The 26,031-nt window shown below is 38.7% G+C and overlaps 1 protein-coding gene across 1 annotated transcript in view; it reads left to right on the top strand.

Moving 5' to 3' along the window:
• LOC131558106 (mitogen-activated protein kinase 12-like) overlaps positions 1–26,031 on the top strand; it is a 31,183-nt gene that overhangs the window by 2,064 nt on the left and 3,088 nt on the right. The window contains exons 2-10 of the mRNA XM_058805713.1: positions 7,529–7,587; positions 8,840–8,951; positions 17,118–17,147; positions 18,814–18,861; positions 21,872–21,986; positions 22,594–22,665; positions 23,252–23,331; positions 24,076–24,154; positions 25,691–25,864. Coding sequence (XP_058661696.1) covers positions 7,529–7,587; positions 8,840–8,951; positions 17,118–17,147; positions 18,814–18,861; positions 21,872–21,986; positions 22,594–22,665; positions 23,252–23,331; positions 24,076–24,154; positions 25,691–25,864 — 769 coding nt within the window. The remainder of the gene's footprint in view (positions 1–7,528; positions 7,588–8,839; positions 8,952–17,117; positions 17,148–18,813; positions 18,862–21,871; positions 21,987–22,593; positions 22,666–23,251; positions 23,332–24,075; positions 24,155–25,690; positions 25,865–26,031) is intronic.

A 26,031-nucleotide genomic window follows, 5' to 3' on the forward strand; every position in this document is an offset into this window, starting at 1 on the left:
CTCTGGGCAACCTGTTCCAGAGTCTCACCACCCTCTCAGGAAATACTTTCTTCTGTTTATTTGATAGTTAAAATTGCATCCAATTCACTCTTCTTACCTGATTTTATTTCAAAATTACTTCTGTGACCACAAGGAATTTGATGTTGGCTTTTATGGAAAGTGTGATGTTTTACTTGTTTCACTATAATTACCTCTCAATGGACCATCTCTGCCCCTCGTAGCCTTCAGGGAATTCTTGTGTTAAGCATGCAGCAATACATTATCACAGTTTATTTAACCTTATGCTGTATTCAGAATAATGGAAGAAGTTGTAATGGTCTGACACATTGTGTTAAAAATAACAGCTCTGATCTTCCATTAAGATAGCAGAAGATCCCATTAAACCTGTGTTTCGTGGATATAATTCATCAGCGTGTCAGTGAAGAAAAATGAAGTAAAACTACTGCTAAATACCCTAGATGACCTCCATTATATCCTGTTTGAGAAATATGCTCATATTTTTTATGCAGAATGGTTGTAGGATTACCAGAAGTCCTGCAAAAGCAAAGGCAGGAGTAATTATACCAAATTTTATTGGATTTGTATTTTCTTTGTAGGGATGCTAAGTCACAGGTCAATTTGCTTGTCTGTTTAGGCATTTTCAGGAGGAGCTGGCTGGTTGCACCATCTTTCATTAGACCTTTGTTCTCCCTAAAGTCTCTCAAGTAAAGCTCAAGTAAATGTAGTGAGGCATATTTCTGTGTAGACCATGTAGTGAGGAATGTTCCTGTGTAAACCACGCAGACTTGATCACGTGGGGCTTCTCATCAGCCCTTTGCAAACAAATCCAAAGGAGGGTTGAGGGCCAAGGGACAGGTACTCACATGTGTGTGACAGGTAAATCAGTCTTTAATGATGCTGGTATGCTTTTTTCCTTTTTTTTTTTTTTTTTTTTTTTTTTTTTTTTGGGTAGGCCTTTTAATTTGAGAGGGCACAGGATGTTTCCCAAACTTCATAAGCTGTTTCTACTACTAAAGAAGCAGTCTAACACAGATCAATTCCTTAGACAATGCCAAAAAGAAAAGTTTGTTTCCAGTGGGATAAGCTGCTGGATCACTCTGTAGCTGTATAAATAGCTGGCATGTGGAAGGGCATGGTATGGAAATGAGGAATAACCACAGCTAAGGCAGAATGAAGAAAGCTCTTCTTGGGGCTGTTTTTCTTCTTCATTTAATCATGTTGGTTTGTAGTATTCCTCCCCATACAGCCTTACCAGCTCTTGATTACTTCTTTCACATCTGCTGAATCTTGTACAGAGGAACAGTCTTTTTATCTTTAGGAACTATTTTTCAGTAGTGCTGCTTCTGTTCTGTGTTTCTGTCCATTTTGAATTCATTTGAATAGGACCTTTAAAATTTACCTATTACGGCTCTGGCTTGAAACCAAAAGCAGTGAAAATATGGCTAGTGTGCTAACTTTGATCCTGGCTTTAGCTCTCAAACATTTGCATAGCTCTGTATTTGTGTATTCTTCTGCAGTTAATGGAGATGTCTGTGTATGCAGAGTGAAACCCAGACAAGTAAGTGGAGGTGCAGAACCTTTAGTTTCTTTTGGCAAATAACTTGGTTTTTCTTACACATTTGGATTGTGATACCTTGATACTGCTTTTGTTGAAACAAGTGCACAGTTGTTTGCAGGGCTCCAGCCCTGGTGCTCTCCTCACCTCCAGGTTGTTAAGAGAAATTTTCAAGCAGGAGTATAGAATAGCTGGCAAGAGGAGATGGCACTGGACAGAGGAAGAGAAGAGCAATGGCTTATGCTGGTGGCTTGTGTCAGAGCAGAGTGTGGATTTTATCAAAGTGTGGCATTTGTGCATGTGTGTATACCTGTGTGTACATGTATTCACCCACATTGAATTCTGACACAGTACTACCAGTTAGTCTGAATGTGTTTCTGGAGTAACATTTCTGACAAATGCTCATTAAACATTTCTTGGGTCAGTTAATATTCTACAGATGTTTTCCCTTCCTGGAAACTCTGTATGTAAGAGACCAGTGCAGTATTTGTTTAAAGGTACTCTATATTATGCTCTCATTCATTGCTCAGGGTGGAAATTATTCTCTGGTGTATTCCTACATCTGAAGACCAGTGTGTGTTTTGCATTATGAGAAGCATGTAGCTTTTTTCCCCCTTTGGAAGGAATTGGATATCCAACAGACACCAAATTATCTGTCTCTCTACAATTACATTTCTGAGGATGATCCACTTTTAGGTTGGCTGCTTTTTAATTCTGTTTTCTTTTTTATTTAAAACAAAATGATGGGCTTTTTATTTTCACCTACAGAGTGCCAACCAGGGAAGGAATTAGTTCCAGAGAAAATAGTTAGTCATGCTGTGTTCTTGCCTGAGAAAAATCTTAAATCTGTCACCTTTTGCAGTTCATCTAGCTTGACATGAGCAGTGGAAAGCAGCAGCATCTGCAGTGTACAAAATCAGACCAACAAGGGAGTTGAGATGAGTGATGCCTTAATGGATGAGAGTGTGCTCACTGTGTTAGAAGAGGTTTCCTGCAGCAAGTCCTGCAGGACTGCACCAGCTAAAAACTCACATTCTTTGGGTACATATATGCCAGTAAAGTGCATATATTTCCTATCTGGAAATGGCAAATCTCCTTATTGGTCCTTATGAAAGCAAAAACACAGTTACAACTGGACAATTCATTGCTATCAAAAATTTGTAAGGGAGAAATGCTCCTGTCTGCCTTTCTGCAGACTGAAAGGTTAGCACATCTAGGAGCTAGATGTGGACACTGGGCACTAACAGGACACTGAATTAATTTTATTTTGATACTCCAAAGTCAATAAGTCAGCATAGGGATCTCTGTTGTCTTTCTGCCTATTTTCCTAACTTGACTAATAGTTGCTTTATGTAGGCTGGGCTTCAGCTGATAGCCATTTATTCACACCCAGCCTTGGGTTCTGGTAAAGCAGGCTGATGAGCTTATTCCATGAAATTAAAATAAGAAAAGCTGCACTGAAACCCAAACTTTCTCTTTTGATTGCCATCCAGTCTAGAGATGAAGGTGAGTCTGTCTGCAGGATTTGAATCTGTCCAGTGTTACATATGAATCCTTTGAAGGAAGAGTGTGGTGATGCTCATGGATATGGCTTGAGTGCCAATGTGCTGGCAGGAGAAAAGAAAAAGAGGTATTCCAGGTGTCCCTCATCTCTGTGAGGAGGAAAGGTGACTGTGGTACAAGCCTTGGCATGAATAGTAAAAATTTTAAAAAGACTGGGAGTTTTTAGTGTAGTAAAAGGATGCCCATGATGAGAACAGCGCAGGAACGTGAAGTTAATCCTGCAGAAAATTTAATGTGACATAGTATGTAGTTCAGCAAGGCTCTCTCTTAAGAAGTGTACTTGCATGTTTAGCCTGAATGCTAAAGCCACTCAACTTCACTGTGTTTTCATGCATAACATCTGCTGGAGAAAGCAGCGCTTACTGCATGAGACACATAACCAACATTACTTATTAATTTATACTAGATTCAGGTCTTTTGATGTACTGCTGCTTACATCAGAAACTCTTTTACAGAAATGAAATGAGTCAGTCCTTGAATAGAAGTAATCCAATACAAAGTACAGGGGAAGGCAGAGGTAAGGAGCTATTCACCATTGTGCTCTGCTGTTGAAATGGTGTTTGGAAAAGAAGGCAGCTGGGAAGGGAAGGGCAGAAACCACCATACCAATGTGAACCTGCTATTTGTTAACAACAGTAAAGTTGGTGAATGTGGTCAGAGGACACACACAGTAAGGCTAAGAAAGGCTGGAGATGCTGCTACCCACTCCCCACTGGCTTCAGAGTAAATATTTTGGGGTGAAAGCATACCTTTGGAAAACAAGTTAGACCAGGAGATGGGTAGTTTTGTGGGGTTTTGCTTCAGGAAGATGCAGCATCTCTTATGAAGACAGGCTGGGAAGGTTGGAGTTGTTCTGCCTGGAGAAGAGAAGGCTCTGGGGGGACCTTAGAGCAGCCTTCCAGTACACAAGGAGGGCTACAAGAGAGATGGAGAGGAGCTTTTTATAAGACAGGACAAGGAGCAATAGTTTAAACTGAAAGAGGGTAGATTTAGATTGGACATAAGGAAGAAATTCTTTACTGTGTGGGTCATGAGGCACTGGCACAGGTTGTTCTAAGAAGATGTGAATGCTTCATCCCTGTAAGCGTCCAAGGCTGGGTTGAATGGGGCTTTGGGCAGCCTGGTCTGGTGGAAGGGGTCCCTGCCCATAGTAAGGGTTTAGAACTACATGAACTTAAAGGTCCCTTCCAAGCCAAACCAATCTGTAGTTCTATGGAAGTGACGCAGTATTACACCCTGTCCTTGAGATGAAAGCTATTAAAGTACTTCAGTGCAGGCTGAGGAAATCGAGGTTATTTTTCAGTCAAATGTACAGTAGCTGCATTCTTTGTGGGAGAAATTGCCTCTTGGCAAGTTAGTTGGGGTAAAAATAAGACCCCGAAAAGGCAGCACTGCTGCTGATTTCCACAGATCCTTTTCATTGCCATTGCAGAGTGTACTGGGTTCATTCCTCAGCTGAGCTTCCAGCTCTGATAGCGTCAGTAATTGTGCTGATTAATGCCAAAAATACATTTATAGAAGGTTTCATAGATATTTCTGGTACATTTCATATAGTCAACACTATGAAAAAATAAATTATTCTTGTGATTGTTTATGGTGGCTTGCTTTAGTGCTGGAACATCATAAAGTTCTTTACAAATGCTGTCTTTAATTGAGAGATTTCAAACAGAAGCAGAATTTTCCATCATATTATAAAGGAGGGAGTTGACTACATTTTTTCTGTTTCTTTTCCTTTTCCTGAACAAGTAGCTGGAGTTGTATCTTCCTCAGAGGATTTCTTTTATCACATATTTCCTTGTGCTTAATATAGCTGCAAAAACCTCTGGCCTAAATGGAAATATGAATGACTCTGCTCCAGTACAGGAAAATAATCCCAAACCACAACTATTAAATAAAAATCACTGAGGAAAAGGAAATGGGTCCTTCACTATATTTTAATATTTATTCACTATTAGTATGTCTTACCATTTTGGACACTAACATGGATTTCAGGATTTTTAGAAAACCTGGTTCGTAGAGGAAAAGAAGTATTCTGAAATCCTTAGCATATTTAAAGAGTTTTCTAGTTCATTATTTAAAATTCCCTTCTTTGGGAGCTGAGCGTTGTTCTTGGTGGCTTCATTCACTGTAGAGGATTTGCAGCAATGGTAGGTTTGTCTCTGTAAGTTTGCAGCCCTGCCTCAGCAGTAGTGCACATCAGGCAGCATTGAGTACCAGGAGCTCTGTGTACTTGAATAGATACACATTAGGATGTTAGTGAGCTTCACTAGTGTGTTTTGGGGCTGGTCTGTTCTGCATGGAAATGTGTTCTTCATGCTCCTGGATTCCACAGGGGGTGCCTGATAATGCCTTGGTGCACAGATGCATGAGATAGAGCAGCCACATTATTTCATCCTCCTCTGTGTCCCTTCTTCTCATTGTGGTGTCCCAGTGTCTTTCACTGCTACATTCAGATGTGGTGGGATTTATTTTCTTGTGGTTCTTGCTTAGGTGTATGAGGGCATGGAAATACTTGCTAAGGAGAACAAGCAAGACTTTTGAGAAAGTGGAGCTTGGTAAAGGAAGATGCATATTAAATAAGATTACTGCTAAAATGTTAACTTCCTTCTTCATATATGTACATCTGAAGAGAGCACACTACTTTTCTGGTTGTGTGTTTGCATACACACACTGCCTTAGGAAATGCCTGTAGGGCTGCATTATGCTCCACTGTTGCAAAGTATGTCTTTGTAATCTCATCCTCCTCCTTTCTCTCACTACCTCCACAGAGCAAAGGAAAAACTTATGTAAAACTGATAAAAAAGAAAATTCTTATTGTAGTGTCAGCACTAGTGGTATTACTTCAAATAATAACCACATCCTCTGTTGGTTTAATTATTATTTTATAATACTTATTCTTCTTTAATTAGTTTCATATAACAGTCCCAAGTAAATATTATTGGTGACTTTTTTTTCAAAGATATATGTGCAGAGAAAGGGAGGTATAATTTTCTGCCTTCATCTTTATTAGTTTTTCTACCTTCTTCATCATTTTGACAATATCCAGTCTAACTGTAGTAGTCTACCCTTAATGTGGAAAGAGTAAAAATGTGTGCAATAAGGATTTCATCATGGTTGGGCATTTAAAGCTTTAAATAAAGGAAGGTGTCCTTTTCTTGCATTTCCCCCCTCCATTTCTGCTCATGCTTCTCTTTGTTTTCACTTTTTAAAGATGATGTCTTATTTGGATGACAGTTCTTGATGACCTAATGTCTGTATGGCCACAAAGATAGGGTTGAACAAGGTTATAAAGCTTATTAGTCTTTTAGCTTGTTTCTGGCAAAGTCCTGCATAGCCTCATGTTGCTAAGAGCAGCAAAGTTGTGGGTTCAGTCCCCACACAGGCCGTTCACATAAGAGTTGTACTCAGTGATCTGTGTGGGTCCCTTCCAGCTCAGAATATTTTGTGGTCCTGTGACATAGCAGCCTGCACCTGGGAAACACCACAAGCACTCTGAGGCTTGGGAGTCTTCCTCTGAACAGACAGAAATGGTCATGAATTAGCAGCAGGGATAGAAAAGAGGCAGCTCTAAAAGCCTGTGTTATTTAGGCACTGCCTGGATTATGCAGCATCTAAAATCTGGCTTTAGATCACTGCAGCTACTTCTTTTTGAGCATTGAGTACTGTGTATTTAATTTTCTGGTGTTCAGTGGTCTTGAAAGTAGCATTGGTATTTAGTGTAATGAACCCAGTCAGTTTGTGTAGTTCTCCCAAAACCCATTCTAATAGGAAAAGCTGTGGTGGAAAATCCATTTTACTGGATTATTATTTCTCTGTTAAGTGATAGGATGCTTTTGTTTGACATAAAACCCTCTGGAGAACCTGAGGTATAAGCCATAGTAAATCATATAAAGTTCTTGCTAATTTTTTCTCAATAAAACCAGCTTCGTTCTGGTTTCTTCTTTGTGCTTCCAAGAAGCTATTGTAGTCTATGTACCTAAATTACCCTGTTGCTGAAATTGGAAGATGTTTAAAGTGCACCTCATTGATAAGCAGCAGGCCCAGCTAGGTGGAGAGCACTTACAAGTGCTTCATTTTATAGTCTGATTTTTCTGGTTTATTTTCAGCATGTCAGTATTGAAAGTGATAAAATACTGTCTCCTCTTACGTAAAACTGTTAGCCTCTGAACTTTTAGTTCCAGTAGGTACTTTTTATATTTTTTTGTTATAGGGTAAAACTGCCATCTGAGTTATAAAATCTAACACATAACAAATCCTGGCACTACTTTAGGTATTCTTTCTGACGTGTTTATGCCCATAGCTAATGTCTCAGTGTGTTTTAGATTATATTTTTCCACTTATTAGGTGATTTAGGCTTTATTGTGTCAAATCAGCCATTAATTTTTTTTCTATTTTTTCTTTTTTTTTTAGGTCATTGGAATTTTGGATGTATTCACACCAGATGTAACGCTGGAGAAGTTTAATGACTTGTAAGTTCCAAGTTGTTGTTGGAGCAGAGCATTGTTGCATGTGTGGGATGAAAGGTTGTTGCTTTTTAAATAGAGAATTTCAAAATTGTTGCTTCATGGACTTTTCTTTCTGAGTTTCATCTTAATATAACTCTTACATGCAGCTTTGGTGGGCTGGAGTTCTCAGATTGTCATTGGAATCAGTTTCCTGTCTTTCAGCCCTTAATAAATGGCAGTTTAGTGAATTCCCTAATCCACCTTACAAATCCTGATTTCTTACCCTAAGGCCCAGGTTGCTCAAATGGTGGGGCAGTTCTTAACCCAATCCAGTAGGCTAAAAGTTACTCCCACTATGTGGCATATCTCAGTGGGATCCATCCAAATTCAAGGATCAGTTAAAAGTGCTGCTGCTGCTGAATTTTTTGGTGTTTATCTGCATTGTGGTTTGTTGTGCCCCGTGACTTTTTACCCAGTCAGTGGTCCAAACAGCACCTGATACAGGTTGTTTCTACCACATCTCCCTGACCTTTTGGTGGCTTCTCAAACACAAGATGTTTAACATGTCTGCTGTTTTACTTGTTTACTGCTACAATTCTGGTGAATTAGAGTTGCTAGAGAAGCAGTGTCCAGAAATCCTGTTCTGGATTTCATCTAGTGTATCTGTGTTTCCTAAACAACCTTGTGTATTTATATGTTAACAAAGAAAGCTATCTGACAGAAAAATGTAGAAAATGAAGTACAGAAAACATGGAGCATGTGTTCATATTGATTGTTGAGCCAAAATGAATGTTGTCCATATTGTCTACTGTGCTGGCATTTTACACAGCATATGTAATAGAGTGCACATGTACCTGATGAGCATTGAAGCCCTGTGTTTGAAATGAGACCCTAAAATCATCCTCCAGATTTTGCTAGCTCAGTGGCTGTGCTGCTCGATCATGACTGTGAGGTACATTGCCTTGCATTAATGTCTTAGTTTTTTGTGTAGCTGTCTTTGAAATATCATGAGGCTTTTGGTTAGTTTCTTTCAAAGCTAGTTCTGATAACTAGCAAATTTCCATAATCAGTGACAGAACTGGGCAATAGCTCTTTGAGACAATCAGATAAAAACAGATAGGCTTGGAGGGTGGGAGGATGAATTGTTTGGTAAATGGAATGATCTATAATTTAATATTGTAATTGAACTATAACATACAATAATGCTTTACATAACAAAGTTAATCAAGTTAATCTGTTTGGTTTTCTTTCTATTTTTGTTTTGTTTTGTTTTAAGCTACCTCGTTATGCCATTTATGGGAACAGACTTGAGTAAGATAATGAAGCATGAGAAATTAACTGAAGATCGAATCCAGTTCCTGGTATATCAGATGTTGAAAGGCTTAAAGGTTTGCCAGTTGTACTACTATTTTGATTTCACAGGATTTTTTCCTAGTGAACTGTTATGGAGAACTATAAGTACTTATAATTTAATAGCAGGATAAAATTTATCTCACCTAGTATAGTAAAAATTGTATACTAAATTAAAATAATTATATTCATTTATTATAGAAAGTATAATTTTACAGCTGAAGAATCCTGTCTCTCTCAGTTTCTTATCTTACATAAGGTGCTCCAGTCCCATAGTCATCATTATTAAGCTTGTTTCAGTGTCTCTCTTTAACTGAGAAGCCCATAGCTGAGCACAGCACTCCTGGTGTGTCTCACCAGAGCTAAGGAAAGGGAAGGATCATCTTCAAGGTGCTGGCAATCCTCTGCCCAATGAATGAGGCTTTTGGTTGTCTTTGGTTCCAGGGCACAGGTCCTTTTCTGCCAAGCTGGTCAATCTCCAGCCTTGTCTGGTGCATGGCATTATTCTCTCCCAGGATTTTTGTGAACTTTGGTGGGTTCCTGTCAGCCCTTTTATTGGCCTGTGGAGGTCTCACTAAATGGCAACACAGTCATCTGGTGTGTCATTTGCTGAGGGAGCCCTCTGTCCTATCATCCAGGTCAGTAATGAAAATGATAAACAGAACTGACTTCAGTACCATCCCTAAGGGGGCAGTGCTGGTGATGGGCCTCCAGCTGGACTTCTGCCACTGATCACAGCTCTTTGATCCAGGCAGTTCAGTCAGCTTTGATCCTGGCAGCTCAGTCACTGTCCATTAATCCAACTCCTACTTCCACTGTCTCTCAGGGTGTTATGAGGGCTTCAAAAGCTTTGCAAGAGACAAGGTAAACAACACTGTCTGCCCTCCTGTCATCCACCAATCCAGTTGTCTTATCACAGAAGGCTAACAGGCTGTAAAGTATGATTTTCTTCTGTAAATCCATGTTGACTACTGCCAATCAGTTCTTTGTCCTTGTAATTTTTGGAAATGGTTTCCAGAATTACTTGCTTAGCACATTCCCAGAGAGTGAGGTGTGGCTGACTGGCCTTCCTTGATCCTCTTCTTCAATACACTTTTGAAGACATGAGCAATATTTGCTTTCTTACAATCATAAGGAACATCTCCTGCTCACCATGACCTTTCACATACTATTAAGTGGACTCCTGATGACATTGGCCAGCTTCTCTTAGAATTCATGAGTGCATCTCATCAGACTGTTTGTTTAAATGTTAAATTTGTGTTTGTTCAGATATTCCTTATCTGATCCTCCTCCATTGAGGGTTAAATCTTCCTGCTCCAGACTTTTCCAGCAATTTCAGGGACCTATGATATGGCAAATAGTACCAGTAAAGATGGATGAAAAGAAGGCATTGAGTACCTTGGCTTTTTCATGCCCCTGGTGCAATTGCCTGTGTTCTCCCTAGTTTTGTTTTTGCTCACAGTTTGCAGTTTCTTCATGTAGAAGTTCATGGTCTTACAACACAAAAAGAAGAATTCCTTAAGCTCCCTTTTTTATCTATAACCTGTATTAATGTGATGGGAAAATGATTCTTGATCCATACTGGTACTACAGTTCTTAAATTACTGTGTTTACTTTTGGGTTTACTACTTTTTTCTTTTGGTGACACAATTCCAAGAGAAGAAAAACCTTGACCTAGGTCTGCAGGCTTTATCCAGGCTCTCCTGCAGTTAAAGCTGTTTAACTCTCTTTGCTGCTCTGGAGACACTTAAGGAGGCTATGGAATGGCACTGTCTTAAATGGAATGTCATTCCTGGGCTGCTGCTGGCACTGTACAGTTTTGGTTTTATGGCCCTGTAACCACACAATGTATGGGCAGAAATTTCCTCTGTGCTTGTACAGATAAGTGAGGTCAGTGTAGGGGTTTGCTTGTGCAGTGGAAATACAGACCTGATTTTGAGACAGGAGCATGTGGCACTCCTATCAGGATGTGGATTCATCCAGATCTATACTTGCATTGTCAAACACTATTAAAAAATAATTAAATAGCAGCACAGCTTGCTGTGCCTGGACAATGACATCAGGAGCAGCATAACCATGATTCTGTTGTCCCTCAGCACTGAAGAGATACAGAAGGGCAAATAAACTGTTTTACTCCCATCAAAAACCGTAATAAATACATTTTCTTGTTGAGTCGTGCATTATTGATTTCTCTTTGACCCTACCCTGGATTTTGTGTTCTTATTTTAGTAGATTTTTGTTCACATAGCCTTTTACATGTGCTAAGTAATTATCTTTTGTGTTTATAGTTGTGCATTTAAGTGCTACAATTCCCATGTTACAAATGCAGGAACCTCAAGTCAGGTAAACTAAAGCCAGGTTTGGGGAAATTTGTTTTATTTAAACTGGAGGAAATATCACCTCTAACCTGGATTCTGAATGTGGAGTTACAATTACAGTTCTGTAATTAGTTCCCTAGTCACAAAGCCATGTCCTAATAAGTGTTGTCTGAAGGACTGTGTAAATGGAGTGGTCTGTTTAAGTTCCAGCAGGTAGCTGTCTGGGAAGCAGATTTCCAGGAGAGGCATGCTATTCACCAGGGATGAAAAACAGCATTTGTGCTGACTTTACAGGCATATGCGAACCTTAAAGAATTAGCTTAGGTTGAGTGTAGTGGAAAGGATGAATAATTAATTTAATTCTGGTGAAATGGCTTAGAAACATCTTGGTCTAGTGACAGTCACTCTATGACAGAGGCCAGCAGAGCAGAGCTTGTGGCCCCAAAGGCTGATGCTGAAGTCTGTTGGATCAGTAAATGTGGAAGACAAACGTGGAGCAACTGTGTGTGGTTGACATACATGGGAAGAAAACAGAGCAGGAATTTATGAGGATGTATTGGGCAGGTTTGTGGCAAGGTTTGTTTGTTAGTGAAGGCTGCAGGGTGGCTGCTGTGAGAAGACACCAGGAACTGCCTCCTTGTTGAACAAAGTTCCAGCTGGCTGCAAAGCAGACTCACTGCTGGCTAAAGCTGAGCCCATCAGCAATGATCATGGCATGGTAATACACTTAAGGAGGGGTAAAAAAATGTTGGCAGCAGCTGTGAGAGGGGAGTGAGAAAATGTGAAGCAGCCCTGCAGGCACCAGTGTCATTGAGGATAGAGGGGGAGAAGATGCTACAGATGCTGGAGTAGAGGTTTCCCTGCAAGCCCTGGTGGCACAGGTTGCTCCTCTGCAACCCATGGAGGACCACATCAGAGCAGATATCCACCCAGCAGCCATGGAGCACACCATGCTGGAGCCTGGGAATGTGGCCTAAATGAGGCTGCAGCCCATGGAGAGCCAGTGCTGGAGCAGGCCCCTGGCAGGTTTAGTGAGACCTGTGGCCCTTGAAGGACCCACACTGGAGCAGTCCACTCCTGAAGGACTGCATCCTGTGTGAAGAACACATGCTGAAAGAGTTCATGAAGGACTGTCTCCTGTGGGAGGAACATAAAGATAAAAGCAGTTACATGGCAACAGCTACCAGCTGGGATGCTGAGATAGTAACTGTGATAGATCTTCTGTAAGAAGTGGTTTACCTGAGCAGTTTCTTACCCCATGTTTTTAAAACTGTACGTACCTCAAAATTACCTGCAGGAAATAAAATATTATTTTGCTACTAGACTGTTTTGTTATTTCTTATTACACAGCAAACTCTGGAGAACAGTCTTTCCTGTATCTGTTCCATTAATTGCTGGATTCTCATTGAACCATTTGAGCCAGAAGTACACACCTAGCTGAAAATATTTTTAAGAAATAGGAATGGTCTAGTGTTGAGGCTAATTCTTGTAGCCCTGTCTGTGCTAGGAAATATGTTAAGCTGAAAGCAGTGTTGCTAACATGCAGACAAGAAAGAAAATGAGTCAGTAATTTGTTTATTCTTTTACAGATATCAGTAAATTAACTGTTTAAGAAAAGGTTAGCCAAGTTTTTCATTAAAGCCTTGTACTTTTTAAGGTCTACTGTATCTGGGTTAAAGACAGCCCATTTGTGTTTACTTGGATTGCTTTTTTGTCTGGGCATGGGGAACAAACATACATACATTTAGCTAGCACTCAGTAGAGGCATTGCAAGGGAAAAATGCTTGCAACACCTGGGAAGGGGGAGAATGCCACTGTAGATCTTTGTGGTAAAACTCATTCAGCTTCTCAAGCTTAGCCTCTCCTTTGTATGATGACTTTGTTTGTCACCTTTTAACTTTGATGGAGTCTATTCTGAGGGGGTTTTTTGGTGTTAAAGATGTAACATGCAATATGCATTTGTCTTTTGTAAAGTATATAAGAACTTTATGGTATCTGTATTTATGTCTGGTCAAAGGCAAGAAGGCTGTTCATCATTTTTGTCACATTGCATATATTACCATAACAACCTGTTTACATGTGACAGTTTAATGTGTGTAAGGGAGAGCTCTGTGTGACTGATGTACTGTGAAGGGATAAGGGAGATTTTTGCTAAGCCCCCCAGTCATTTTCCTTGCAGGCTTCATTTCTACATTCTATCTGTAGGCTGCTTCTGGATTGGTTGTATACAAAGGGCTCAACAGCCTTGATTTTAAAAAACCTGTATAAATTGAGGTCATGACTGAGTTCATGAAGATTTTTATCTTCAGCCTTTGCTCTGCAAGTCTGTACAGTTCTTTTTTGTCAGTTCTTATCATTTTACTGTCTTTTTTCTACAGAGAATGAAATACTAATTTTCTTTCTTTGGTGGTGAGCCTTGTAATTCAATGTGATGTGACACCATTTAAAAGCAATGGCTTACCTCTCCTTTGCCTGTTGCCTAGTTGGACCTTAGTCTGGCATTAAATTTTACTTACATGTGAGCTTGCATCTTGGAAGGGCTTCCATAATTTCTTTTTTGCTATTGTTTGACAGAAAAGCTGTGTATTGTCAAAGAGCACAGAAGGCAAGCTAAACATAAATGTCTGTATATGTAGGTGGAAAGAGAGTGCAGCTTTCAGTCTTGGGTCCCTGTTCTGCAGGAATGCCAGCTGGGCTCCTGTTCATAGAGGTCTGGGGGAGGTGGCTGTCAGTCCTCTCTCTTTATTCATTCTGCTTGGGAAGGGACAGACAGCTATAGGGCCATGCAAACAGCTGTTCAAGCTTCTCTTGCCATATTTATGGTAAGATGTACTACTCTAGTTCTGTCCTTTTCTCATTTGTATTTACTGCCTTTTGTTCACATTTATGCTGGATTTTTCTGCTTGTCTGCTTTCCCTTCCCCCTCTGACTCATTTCCTCTTCAGTTTTTACTTCCCCGCCAAGATGCTTTTCATTTTCATTTTGCATGTTCCCTAGAACACATTCTCCTGAGTCTTTATTAATTCCCTTTTGATTAGCTTTTTATTTTGTGTAGAGGTGACATAGAAAGAAAAGAATGCTTGAAATTTAGATGATTGTTGGATGACTTCCTAGCACGATCTGAAGCTTGCATTCCAGGATTTATGCATACTATCAAAATTGTCTTTGGGATAATGCACAGAGCTCCTGTGCTGCAAGGCACTTCACTTGTGTTAACTGGCTTCTTGAATAAAATATGGTTCAGGTGAAGTGGTAGAAACTTTGTGAAGAATATGACTACTCTGTTCTGAATCATTAAGAATGAAAAATCTGTCAATGGATGGATAATTTAATGAGGAGAACCAGTAAGAACAGGATCCCATTTCAGAAGGCTGTTGAACAGAAATAGAAAACCTTCTGAATGAAGACTGGCACAGTTCCAGTGTTGCTACCTTCCAGGAGATTATGAAATGCATTTAAAAAAATACTGCTATTGTTAAAGAAACATTGCAGCACAGCACCAGTATTTCAGCTTACAGAAAGGCTGATGTGTGCATTGCAATCAGGAATAACTGCTAATTCAGGTAATTACAGTAGTGTTGTGTTATGTTAAGAAGAGCTTTCAGAAAATATAGGAGCTTTCCCCAAGGTGTTAACATGATTTTGGTGCTGTGGACATTCATAAAACCTTCAGTGGGGTGAGAATGACAGCAAAATCATACTCTTCCCCCCAAACAGGTGAGATTTTCTTTGACTGAAATTGTGAAGGGTGCAGACCTTTTAATTCCTGGTTCTACATTCCACATTCTTAGGTGCCAAATGACTGGGTCTGCCAGCTATTTCCTTACTGTGTACAGTCTTTGCAGCACAAACCAACTATAGAATATTTTAAGCATCTGTTCTGGAAAATCAAGAGGCTTCAGTTAGAAGATATTGCAATAATTTAGAATGCAAGTAGATATTGTGATATCCTTGATCAAGATAGTGATAACAGAGGACATCTTTTTCTTAATTTATTGGTAGTTTAACTATTTACACTTACATTTCTAGTTTGGGTTTGTTGTTTTGTTTTTTAAAGTACATATGGTCTCCATGTAAAATTGACAAACTTCCTCCTCCTCCTGTCTCAATTCACTTCATGCACATCCATAACAGATAAAACATTTTGTAGTTTTGTGTTTGCTGTAGTGGTTTTTCAGCAAACATTCTGTGAAGCAGCCGTGTGCCCTCAAAGTCTTGTGTCAGCCCCAGGAAATCCTGTGAGAGGCTTTGGCATTTCCTATGGGTGCTGTTAAACCTTGCCCAATCTGTAAGTAATCTGCAGCAGGAGCTGAACTACTGCAGCTGCCAGGACAGGCCTGGGCTCTGGCACAGCAGTGTGACCCTGCAGCAGCAGGGCCCTACCACAGCCTGGGCTGGGTTGGTAAAGTTGTAGGCACAGGGTCAAAGAAGTGGGGGCTTTTCCCCCCATCCCTCTTTTCAGAACCTATCAGACCACATCTGGTGTGGCTGGTCAGGTGTAAGAGAGGACTAACTGTCAGAGATTTTTTTCAGTCACTGCTTGGCACCCTAAGTGCAGATCTTGTGCTGCTTAGGTTGTATGGGTTGTGTTTTAAGTTCAGAAATCTAAGTCTGAAAGGCACATTGTTTCTGTCTGAAGAAGTTGATTTGGTTCTGTAGCTTTCCTTTCTTTGTCTTGGTGTTTCTCATCAGCTGGATTGTGAGGACCCTTTTGCAGAGGGACTGTTGCGTTTGTGAGTTTAACTGCCCATCCCGAGGGCTGCTGGGGAAGATGGTCATGGCTGTGGCTGATTTGCAATTATCCTGCAAAGCTCCTTTCTTCTGTGCATTTCTTTGATGTCATGCTGACTATTCTTGGTTGGTATTTTCTGGCTCTGCCAGCTAGTTCCCAGTGACCCTGTTGCCACTTGTCCCATTCTTCAGAGCAGAATAAAATGAAAGCTCTTTGGGTGAAGCTGGAGGATTTGCATCTTATTCATCTTTTCTCAAGTCTTTTTTTAAAATACTTTTATTGTTCTCATGTTTTTTAGCATCACTAGTATGGTCTGTGGGGGTTTCAGATCAGTTCCCCACCCCTGAAGGGATTAGTACATCCAGGCTGCTCTTGGAAACCATGTCCTCAGTTCAGAACAGCTTTCTGCATTTCGATCTTTGCAAGAGATGCATGTATTTGAACTAGTTACTAGAAGTTCCCTTTATTGACTGTGATGAAAATAGTCTCTTTTAGGGTATCATTCAGTGGTGAGAGAAGCTGCATTCCTCAGTGGGGAGCATTTAGTGGCAGTCATGGGTTTGAACACCTGTATTTTATCAGGTATCATCCCAAAAGAACTAGTCCTGGGTGTTCAGTTTGGTGGTTTGGCTTTTGTGAGCCCTTAAATAGGTCACTGAATGAGTGATGAAAATATCCAAGTAAAGAGAATGTCTTTGAACTTGACCTTTCCACTTTCCATTGAGGAAATACTGAAGCATGTAGCAAGAATTCTCAGATAAGACCTTGACTGGCCTTCATCCCAGTCTCAATGATCTCTTAAAAGCCAGTGCTGCTGAAGCATATGAATCTAAACTGTGATGGCACACCAGAGACACCTATTGCAGGAGAGCATTTCTGATGTATAAAATACCGTGTTTCATTCTGATATACATATATCAGTTGCAGTACTCAAACTGATTTAGTGGTTTCTCATTATTAAGAGAGGGAAAGGACAAAATACTAATGAACATTAAATAAACATTAAAACCATGGCTAAAGGGATCTTCTGTGCAACAAATAAAATTTTTCTAATTTCAGTTTACTTTAGCACCATGTATAAGTGTTTTCTCTCCTACCCCAGGCTACTTTTAAACTCAAGATCTTGACTAAAAAAATACTTTCTCTTTTTACAGTATATTCACTCATCAGGCATAATTCACAGGGTAAGTGGAAAAACATGAAAGATGTTTATATTTTGATAATGTGAATGATGTTTGTGTATAAGCATGCTTATAAATAGGCCTGAAATTCTGTTTATAGCTTTTCTCAGTTTGTTGGTACCTTTGATTTCTTCTCCAGTGCGAACAAAAGGTGGCATGGCGATGTCAGTGTAAGCTGGCACTCAAGTTGCCCTGAATACAGCTTAGATTTGGGGTTCCTAGATTACTTTTTGAAGTTGAGTTGTAAGTCTCCACAAGAGCAAATAGTGTCTAAATTGAGATAGATAAGAGCTGGGGGTTTTTTGTTTATTTTTTAATGAAGAGTAAACTTTTAAAAACAGTGTTTAGGTTTTCTTTAAATGTTTTATTAGTGTTCAGAGTTCTGAGGGATCCTTAGAAACTGAAAAAAATTATCCAAAATTATAGAGATTTAAGAACCTCAGGGTTTTTTTCTGAGAGAAATTAAGCATTTGTTTCCTTTTTAATCCCTTCTCTGTATAAAGTCCACTTAAAATCACTTCTGCACTGTGAGGAAGGAGTTCTGAATGATGCCTTTGTGGTACCAAGCAGCATATCTTCCCCCGAAACTGCATTAGAACAGTAGAAATTGTCCTTTTTTAATCAAGTGTCAGGAGCACCATAGACAGTGCACATTGTATCAGCTTTAAGCTGGACGTGGAAAATACACAACTGACAAAATAATGTAAGATGTTTATATTTTTATTTTTGCAACTGCTGGGATCTTGGTCTAAACTTACCCTTGCTTAGTTTTCTTCTAAGGGCTCTCTTGATGACCCTTGAGCTTCTTGGTTTTATTATGGTTTTTTGCACCAAATTGTTTCTCTCCAAGGCCCCTCTGATCTTAAAAGATCTTTGTATAAAACAGGTGGATCCATGTTAAAAAGTTCAGAGAGAAGCTACTTCTAAAGATCTTGTGCTAGAGTGTATCAAACAAAGGTTTGAAAAAGCTGAAGGAGAATGTATATCTAGTAATGTATTTCTGAGCCATTGGTGTTGCAATATCATCTTAGTCCTTGCCAGTAATCTTCCCTTTGCTAAACTTTACAACTGTGGAAGATCATTGGAAGTCTCTAAGGTGGCTTAAGAGACTTAAGGGAATACTGTTTTTATGTTGCAGTTGTGTTAACTTTCATGGGAAATTGATTTTTCCACAGAAGAAAGCATAGGGTTTTATGTAAAATCTTGTTTGATTCTTTCAGTACTCCTTCTAAATCTATCAGGGTAAGGAACTTTTATAGTGCATATTTTAATATGCAACATGTACAGTCCAGAACTATATATGTGAATTTTTAACCTTGTGGTCATAGTATTAAATGCAACAAATTATTGTCCAAACCCCTCTTGTAGAAAAATTAGAGAATTCCTTCACTGGAAAGTATTTTCCTGACTTATAGCAGAAAAAAAAATAATTATTTTTCTTGGAGGGGAAGTATACTGGAAAAAAGCCAAATGTGCAAGTTTGCATCCTTGTTTATGTTATTTGTGTTCTGACATCATTTTACCTGTTGCTGTTCAAAATAGTTACATAAAAACTATAAAACCAGAAAGAAGGAAGGACAGATACCAAAAAAGAGTACTCTATTGTCTTGCTGTAAAATTAAAAAAAAAACAAAAAAACACAAAACATTCATTTAAAATCTGGTTGCAGGATCTAAAGCCTGGAAACTTGGCAGTAAATGAAGACTGTGAATTGAAGGTAAGGTATGTTTGTTTGAAAAACCAGTCAGACGTGTTAGAAGGCAGAAGACAACAGGTGCAGCAGCTGTGGACATGCTGGCTGGTTTCTGTGTTGGGCCAGGCTTTTTGCTCTTGAACCACAATTGGCCTGTGCATCCTCACAGAACAACAGGGAATTTGAATGGGGACTTTAGTGTCCTGGTGTGTAAGGACACATCAGATCTTATGGCCAAGGTATTGTTCCTAAAAGAGACAGAAGAGTTGGTGGGAGTGATTCGGTTATGTGAGAATTTCAGCTTTAAATAAATAGAAAAAGTCTAACTCTACCAGCTGGGAGATACAGAAGATCAAAGTTTGTGAAGGACACCCTTAATGGAATGAAATAAAATGTGATGCAGAGCATTACAAAAGTGGATTTTAGCTTGCAACACACAAACTACATACTTGCATGTAGCCATTGTAATACAAATTTTGGTCTTTGGAGACTGACCTGAATGTTCCAGGGTTCTGTAATTTTAGTGTTTTCCTATCAAACACAAAAAGCCATTGACTTTTCCTGGCTTGGAGGTGGACAAATTGGGGATGGATCCCACGCTGATGGGAAAATAAGACAGTGTAGAAAAAACAGTTGTATATGGATGTTGTCCCCCACACCCCCAGCTGTACAATTGTATTTTGAGATGCAGGCCAAGTGTCTCCTGATCTGTATCTACTTATTTAACAAATCTTTTTCTGCACATTCTCAAAGTCAGTTTATGCAGGCATAAAATCACTTTGCCAGGAATAGTGCAACCATTTTCCCTTTTTCCCTCATGTCTGTGCACTCTGCAGCTTCCCTTGCATCAACTCCAGTGACGATGAGACTGTAAGCAAGTTGAAACAATTCCTTGAATGGTAATTAATTAGCTATCAGGTTTTTCACAGTGAGCTTTCTGATGCTCGTTTTTCCCTCATCTGATGCTCTCAACTCCTTCACAGGTATCAGAAAAGTGACAGTGGAGGCTGTATGAGGGGAAATCACTGTCCTTTCTGCACTCTCAAAGTGACAAGTTTTTTTTTTTAGTTAATGAAAAAAATTAGGAAAATTAAGTTTGCTGAGTCAAAGGAGACCTATCCTTAAGGAGCCGAGGGAAATTGGGTCATTGTTCTATAATTCACAGATTATAAGAAGGATTTTCAAACATGCTCTGAAAATTTCTGTGGAAGTTCAAGCTGAAAAGTTGGAGATTGCAGTGTGAGAATAAAAGTTTTATATGAAGATACTTATTGAAATGGTACCATGTTAAGTACAAATAGGATACAGTTGTTCTGGAGTTTAATGAAATGTAAATTAAAATAAATCACGAAGTTAAAGTATAATACACAAAAATTCTTGCTGTCGTTTTCTACTTCTACAAATCTACAAGACCAAATTATATTTTAGCTGTTTCCAACTCTACATGTCACAAGCCTTGGTAGATAAATGCCTAAAAGACTGTGACAGAATAGACTGTACCACATCTGGATTTGATCTGTTACTTTTTTTTTTTTCTTCCACCATCCCTGCTGTTGTTCTGGGAAAATTCATGTGCTGAATTTGTACAATAAAAGCCATATATAAAGGTTTATACAAAAATTATATATACAAAAAAATTGCATCTAGTGAATCTTCAGTACCCAAAGAATCAGCCACAATCAAGTGCATTTAATTGGTATGAATAAAAAATGTCTCCCTTTGCATTCTGTTCCTGTTTTTAAATTGATTGGTAATCAGCAATTATGAGGAAAACATGGAAATTATATTTCCAGTATGGCAATAAAGATAAGCCATAACATTTTGTATTCTTGATTTGTGAATGAAAATATAGTTTTCCTTTTTCTGTTAGTGCCAGGGAATGATGAAACTATCCTGAAATATTTTAGAATGCTTAATTGCAGAGAGCATTACAAAAACATGACTCTTGGCATAGGAATGCTTAGGTGTCCCTATTAAAACCCCTGCCCTATCAATAAACATGTGCAGTGTGATTCACATGGCAAGCTGTGGCTGCTCATGCAAAGCTCCATGTTTAGTTATCTGTGTGTCACCATGGTTTATCTTCAGTAGAACTTGACGTACCCATGCCTCCCAGTTCTTGTTAGAAGCATGAGCTTTCCAATGAATACAAACTGATTGTTGTTCTAGGAATGGAATTTTCTTACTGTTTTCAGCATCTTTTGATGGTCCATACCGGTGGGCCTTTTTAAGGCAGATTTTATAGAAGTTGACAGAAGGCCATAACATTCATTTTTAATCTTGCTGCTGTACACATTGCTATATCTAGAGAGAAATATCTGAGAATCTTAGAAATAAGCTGAATTGTGCATAGCACTTTAAAAAAATTGCATGGTTCTTGCATTTGTTTCAAAAGGTTTTTCTATAGTTGATGCTGGAGGTTGGAGAAGACTTGATGGGACTAAGTGATGGTAATTCCCTACTCTTGTTGCTGTTTTTCAGTGTGACCTAGAGGAAGTCTTCCCTTGTATCAGTTATTCATGATGATCTATCATGATATATGATGCATAGATATTCATTTCTACTATCGTATAGTAGAAATAACAATACCTTCTTTCTTCAGAATATTGTTGGAACACACTCTTGAATAGCTGTGCCACCTGGGATATGAGAGCAGTGGACACTGTCTAAAATGGGTGCTGTTCTTTTAGCTGTAACTTGATACAATGGTGATTATGTGGTTGGGGAATATTTTGCATTAAGTGTGTCCAATATCTCCTTAATTAATAAGTGAATAATTTTTTATTTTCTTTACTGGTCTTACAGCTTTTGATGGTGCCATAGAAGTATGTAACTTGAAAAAAAGTTATTCAAATCTCTCTGCTACCTCTGTCTTGATTTTTAAAATGAGAACAAGACACTTCAATGAGAAAAAGATCCAAAAATAAACTAATCTCTGCAGATTGCTCCAGTTTTGTTTTTTTCTTAGAGTTGTAAACAACTGTATGAACTAGATAGCAAGCTGATATGAATGTGCTTTGTGCTTCCACTGCAGATCCTGGATTTTGGATTGGCAAGGCACACAGACAGTGAGATGACTGGCTATGTGGTTACAAGGTGGTACAGAGCCCCAGAGGTCATTCTTAACTGGATGCATTATACTCAGACAGGTCAGTGTCTCTTCTAAAGTATCTTGACAGAACTAAAGCATTCACTGGGTCAGGTGAGATGTACACAAGGCTTTGTTTCTGAAATGAACAAGAAATTGGAGGTGAAAATGACAGTGTAATGATGCAACATTTCCTTGTAGATAAATTGCAGGTAATAATGTGGTGGTGAGTTTGGGGATTTTTTAGATACGTTTTCTGAGAGTAATAGAAAGTGCCAAGGTTATTAGAAGAAAATTATTTAAATTATACAGACATGACAGTCTGGTCTCTCTTCTTGGGTTCCTATAAATTAATTTGAACAGACAGGGAGAAATGGCAAATGGAGAGAGTTCAAATAACACTATGAAAGTTTTTGAAAGTACTGAAAATTTACTTCCTATGCCTGTTATTGGGAAACTCATTCTGCATTTTATAAGATTATCTCCAGTTTGCTCATTACAAAGTCTGGTAGTTTTACCTATGCTGTTCATCATACTTGGCAAGGCACACATTTATTTTATAGAAGGCTATAAAGGTAATTTTTATACTTACTTAAAATATGTTTTAAATTAAACTTTATGCATGTTTAAACAGACAGGTTGATGTGCCTCTTGGTCTTTTTTTTCAGTTGACATCTGGTCTGTGGGCTGTATAATGGCTGAGATGATAACAGGGAGACCTCTGTTTAAGGGAAATGATCGTATCCTTCAGTGAATTTATGATACTGATTTAAGAAAATTATGACAGGTTATTATGTAATACAGTAAGTCTGTTCAAAACAGATGAGTATAAATTGAAATTAATAGTAAAATGGCTTACAGCTCTCTCATTAAATCATTATTTCATATCTGTACCATATCTGCCAATTAAAACTTGTATTACTGATTTTTTTCAGTAGAGGTGATCTTTGAATCACATCCCAAATAATCAAGTAGAAGGCTCTGTGATAATAGAAATGCATTTTTTTTCCTAGTGCATGTAATACATGTGTTGATTGTTTAGATACTCTTAATAGTTTTGGACTGATTTTTGTCCAGACAACACAGAACAAGTCTGATGATATTAGAAAATTTTGCAGATGATTCAATTATCTGTTCCTAAATTCTAGAATATTTTCTTTGCCTTTTCTAAGAGAAATGGAGAACTTTCATCTTTCATAAATCTTCTGTTCAGTCATTGAATTAATTTTTTTACATTATTCTCCAACAGCAAAGAAATGCATTACTTTTGCAGGATTATTACTTTCCTAATAGTGAAAGAATTTGTTCCTTATTTCTGGTATTCAGATCTGGACCAACTCACAGAAATAATGAAAATAACAGGTACACCAACACAAGATTTTGTTCAAAAATTGCACAGTCAAGATGTGAGTATTCTGATTTGTCTGTTGGTTTTCCATGTCTTATTTTTCCTTTAAGCCATGCTCAGTTCTTAGACAGGCTGAGGTAATACATATTGACTGCTGATATGGCCCCTGATGGTTCTTCTCTGCCTTGACATGGTTTGTGCACCCACAGTAGCTACTGGAAGTGAGGGTGGAATGACAGAAAATTATCAGAACATTATTTAAATATTTCAGGATTCCAGTGTGTACCATATAAACAGCAGAGGTGATACATGGCAACTTTTATTGTAAAAATACTAAAAGCAGCGAGATATTCAGAAAACCCAGTTTTTTGCAAATGTCTCTTTCCTGTCCTTATGTTGATGTCCTTCTAGAATCCTGAGGCCCTTCTTATAAAGAGCCTGAATTTATTAATTAGTGGAACTGTTCAGTTTAAATGTAAAGGAATTACTGTATAAGGTTCACTTCTAGAGATTGCTGTAAACTCATGATGACATTCTTTCAAGTAATTCATACATATTTATTTGAATAAATATACTAAATATGGAGCACTAATAATTAAAGCTTCACATCATAATTTCTAAATCATGGTTTTAAAGTGATTAAAAAATATTCCATTCAGGAAGAAGATGAAAATCATCAGAAAAAATGCATTTGTACAACATGCTGTCAAAATATTTTTGAGAAAGGTATTAAGCATATAGTTAATGTTGTCTCATTACAAAGGGGGCAAAGATCTAATTTAATATCCATGTTTGTTTTAAGGCAAAAAATTACATCAAAAGCCTCCCAAAAGTCCAGAAGAAAGACTTTGCATCCATCTTGAAGTATGCGAATCCTTTGGGTAAGGCTGTTTGTGTGGATGTGTGCAGCTTGTTCTTGTGTTTGCATTGGAGGCAGCTGCATTATAATTCAGTCATGTGACAGGGGTTGTGGTGGTTCTTGGGCTATTCTGTCTCTTGCTTTCCATAATTCATCATTTTGATTGTGGAAACTGAAGTTTAAACCCTGCCAGGAATCAGTTGTTTCTTAGAAGCATAAAAAAAATTAGTATGTTGTGTTTTGGGTTTCAGTCTAGTACCTGCTTATTGGTTTTACTTGAGCATTTTTCTCGAGAGCCCTAGCATATCAAATAAATGTAATAAAATTTTCTCTGTACTGTATTTGAACTACAATTCTGAGAGCCCAATCTGATCTGCAGTTGAAATACAAGAAAATGGAAAGCTGACATTTTAGTAATAGAATTAATACATCCTGAGAAACATCTGTGCATTCCTGAGAAACAGTGGCTTGGATTCCATAGATCTTAGCAGCCAGAAGAGCCTATCAACTGTGCATAACTGTGACATGAGGCTGGCAGAGCTCTGAAATTACTCTCCTTAAGCATTATCAATTCCCCAATGACCTAAACACTAACAAGCCAGTTTTATTAGAATATTAATTAAGATACTTAAATTTTCATAATTTAAGTTAAAATTTTAGTTTCAGATACGATATGAATAAAGCTGATTAATAAACAGCTCTTACCCTTACTGCATGGTTAGCTGATGGGTAGCTATAGCAAGCTACACATTTCCATTTAGTTCTTAGGATGTCTTTTATCATTTCTGTGGCCATCTGGCTGCTTCAGGTCTGGAATATGCAACATGGCAAGCAGACATTGAAGCATCCTGTTCCACACTTTTTGGGGTGAAGCATCACTTCCCACACTGTCTCTACTTCCTTTCAGCTGCTTCAAACCCAAGAACTTTCAGGATAGAAAAACAGAAAATAAATGAATCATTCATCTTACCTGTTTACACTAGCCCACTTTGACAGTCTAGCAATGGAATGAATCCAGAATCCAGAGGAGGGGAACATGCAGAACTTTAATGGGTTGTTTTGGCTGAGGTCAAAACCACATAGGAGATAAAGTTAGCTCTGAGGTTCTGAGTATGGACAGCTGACCTGTCTTAGTGTACTTCAGAGTGTACTTGGTCTGGGTTTGGTGACACAGAGCGCAGTTCTCCCTCCCTGTTCACCTGTTCATTCAGGTGCTGTCAGGGGGGATGTCCCTTAGAACCACAATGAGTGGCAGTGCTTAAAGACACCTGGGAAAGCCCAGGCTCAGTGGTCCTGGAGCCAGAAGCTGAGGAGTCATTAGCTGAGATGTTTTCTGTACTGCATACAGAAGCAAGGGAGCACCTCTGCATTGCATCAGGCTTTATACACGTCCCAGCTTGTTCACAACAGTCATGCAAGGAGGCCCCACTGCCTATAAATGGACCCACAGTGATCTGTTACTCCATGTAGTTATTTGAAATACCTCCAGGGCAGTATTACCGTGTACAAGTGGAATCAGGTGTGTGGGTTGATGCACTGTTGGTTTTCTGTGCAATAGCTGTAAACCTTTTGGAGAAGATGCTGGTGCTGGATGCAGAGAAGCGAGTCACGGCAGCTGAGGCTTTGCTGCATCCCTACTTTGAACCAATTCATGATCCTGAGGAAGAGATTGAAGCTGAGAAATACGATGACACATTTGATAACATGGATCTTCCATTAGATGAGTGGAAGCGTGAGTTTAATTTTGTGATGTTTTCAGAATTAGCCCGATTGAAAGACCATGCAGAAATAAAAATGATCCCCCTTACAAATTAACTCCCCTGCTTTTGGTCATACAGGGTAAATAGACAGCATTAAGATAAATGCTACTGATAAGCCAGTGTTCCTCTTACCAAGTTC

Source organism: Ammospiza caudacuta, chromosome 5 (assembly GCF_027887145.1).
Source record: "Ammospiza caudacuta isolate bAmmCau1 chromosome 5, bAmmCau1.pri, whole genome shotgun sequence".
NCBI classification, from domain to species: domain Eukaryota; kingdom Metazoa; phylum Chordata; class Aves; order Passeriformes; family Passerellidae; genus Ammospiza; species Ammospiza caudacuta.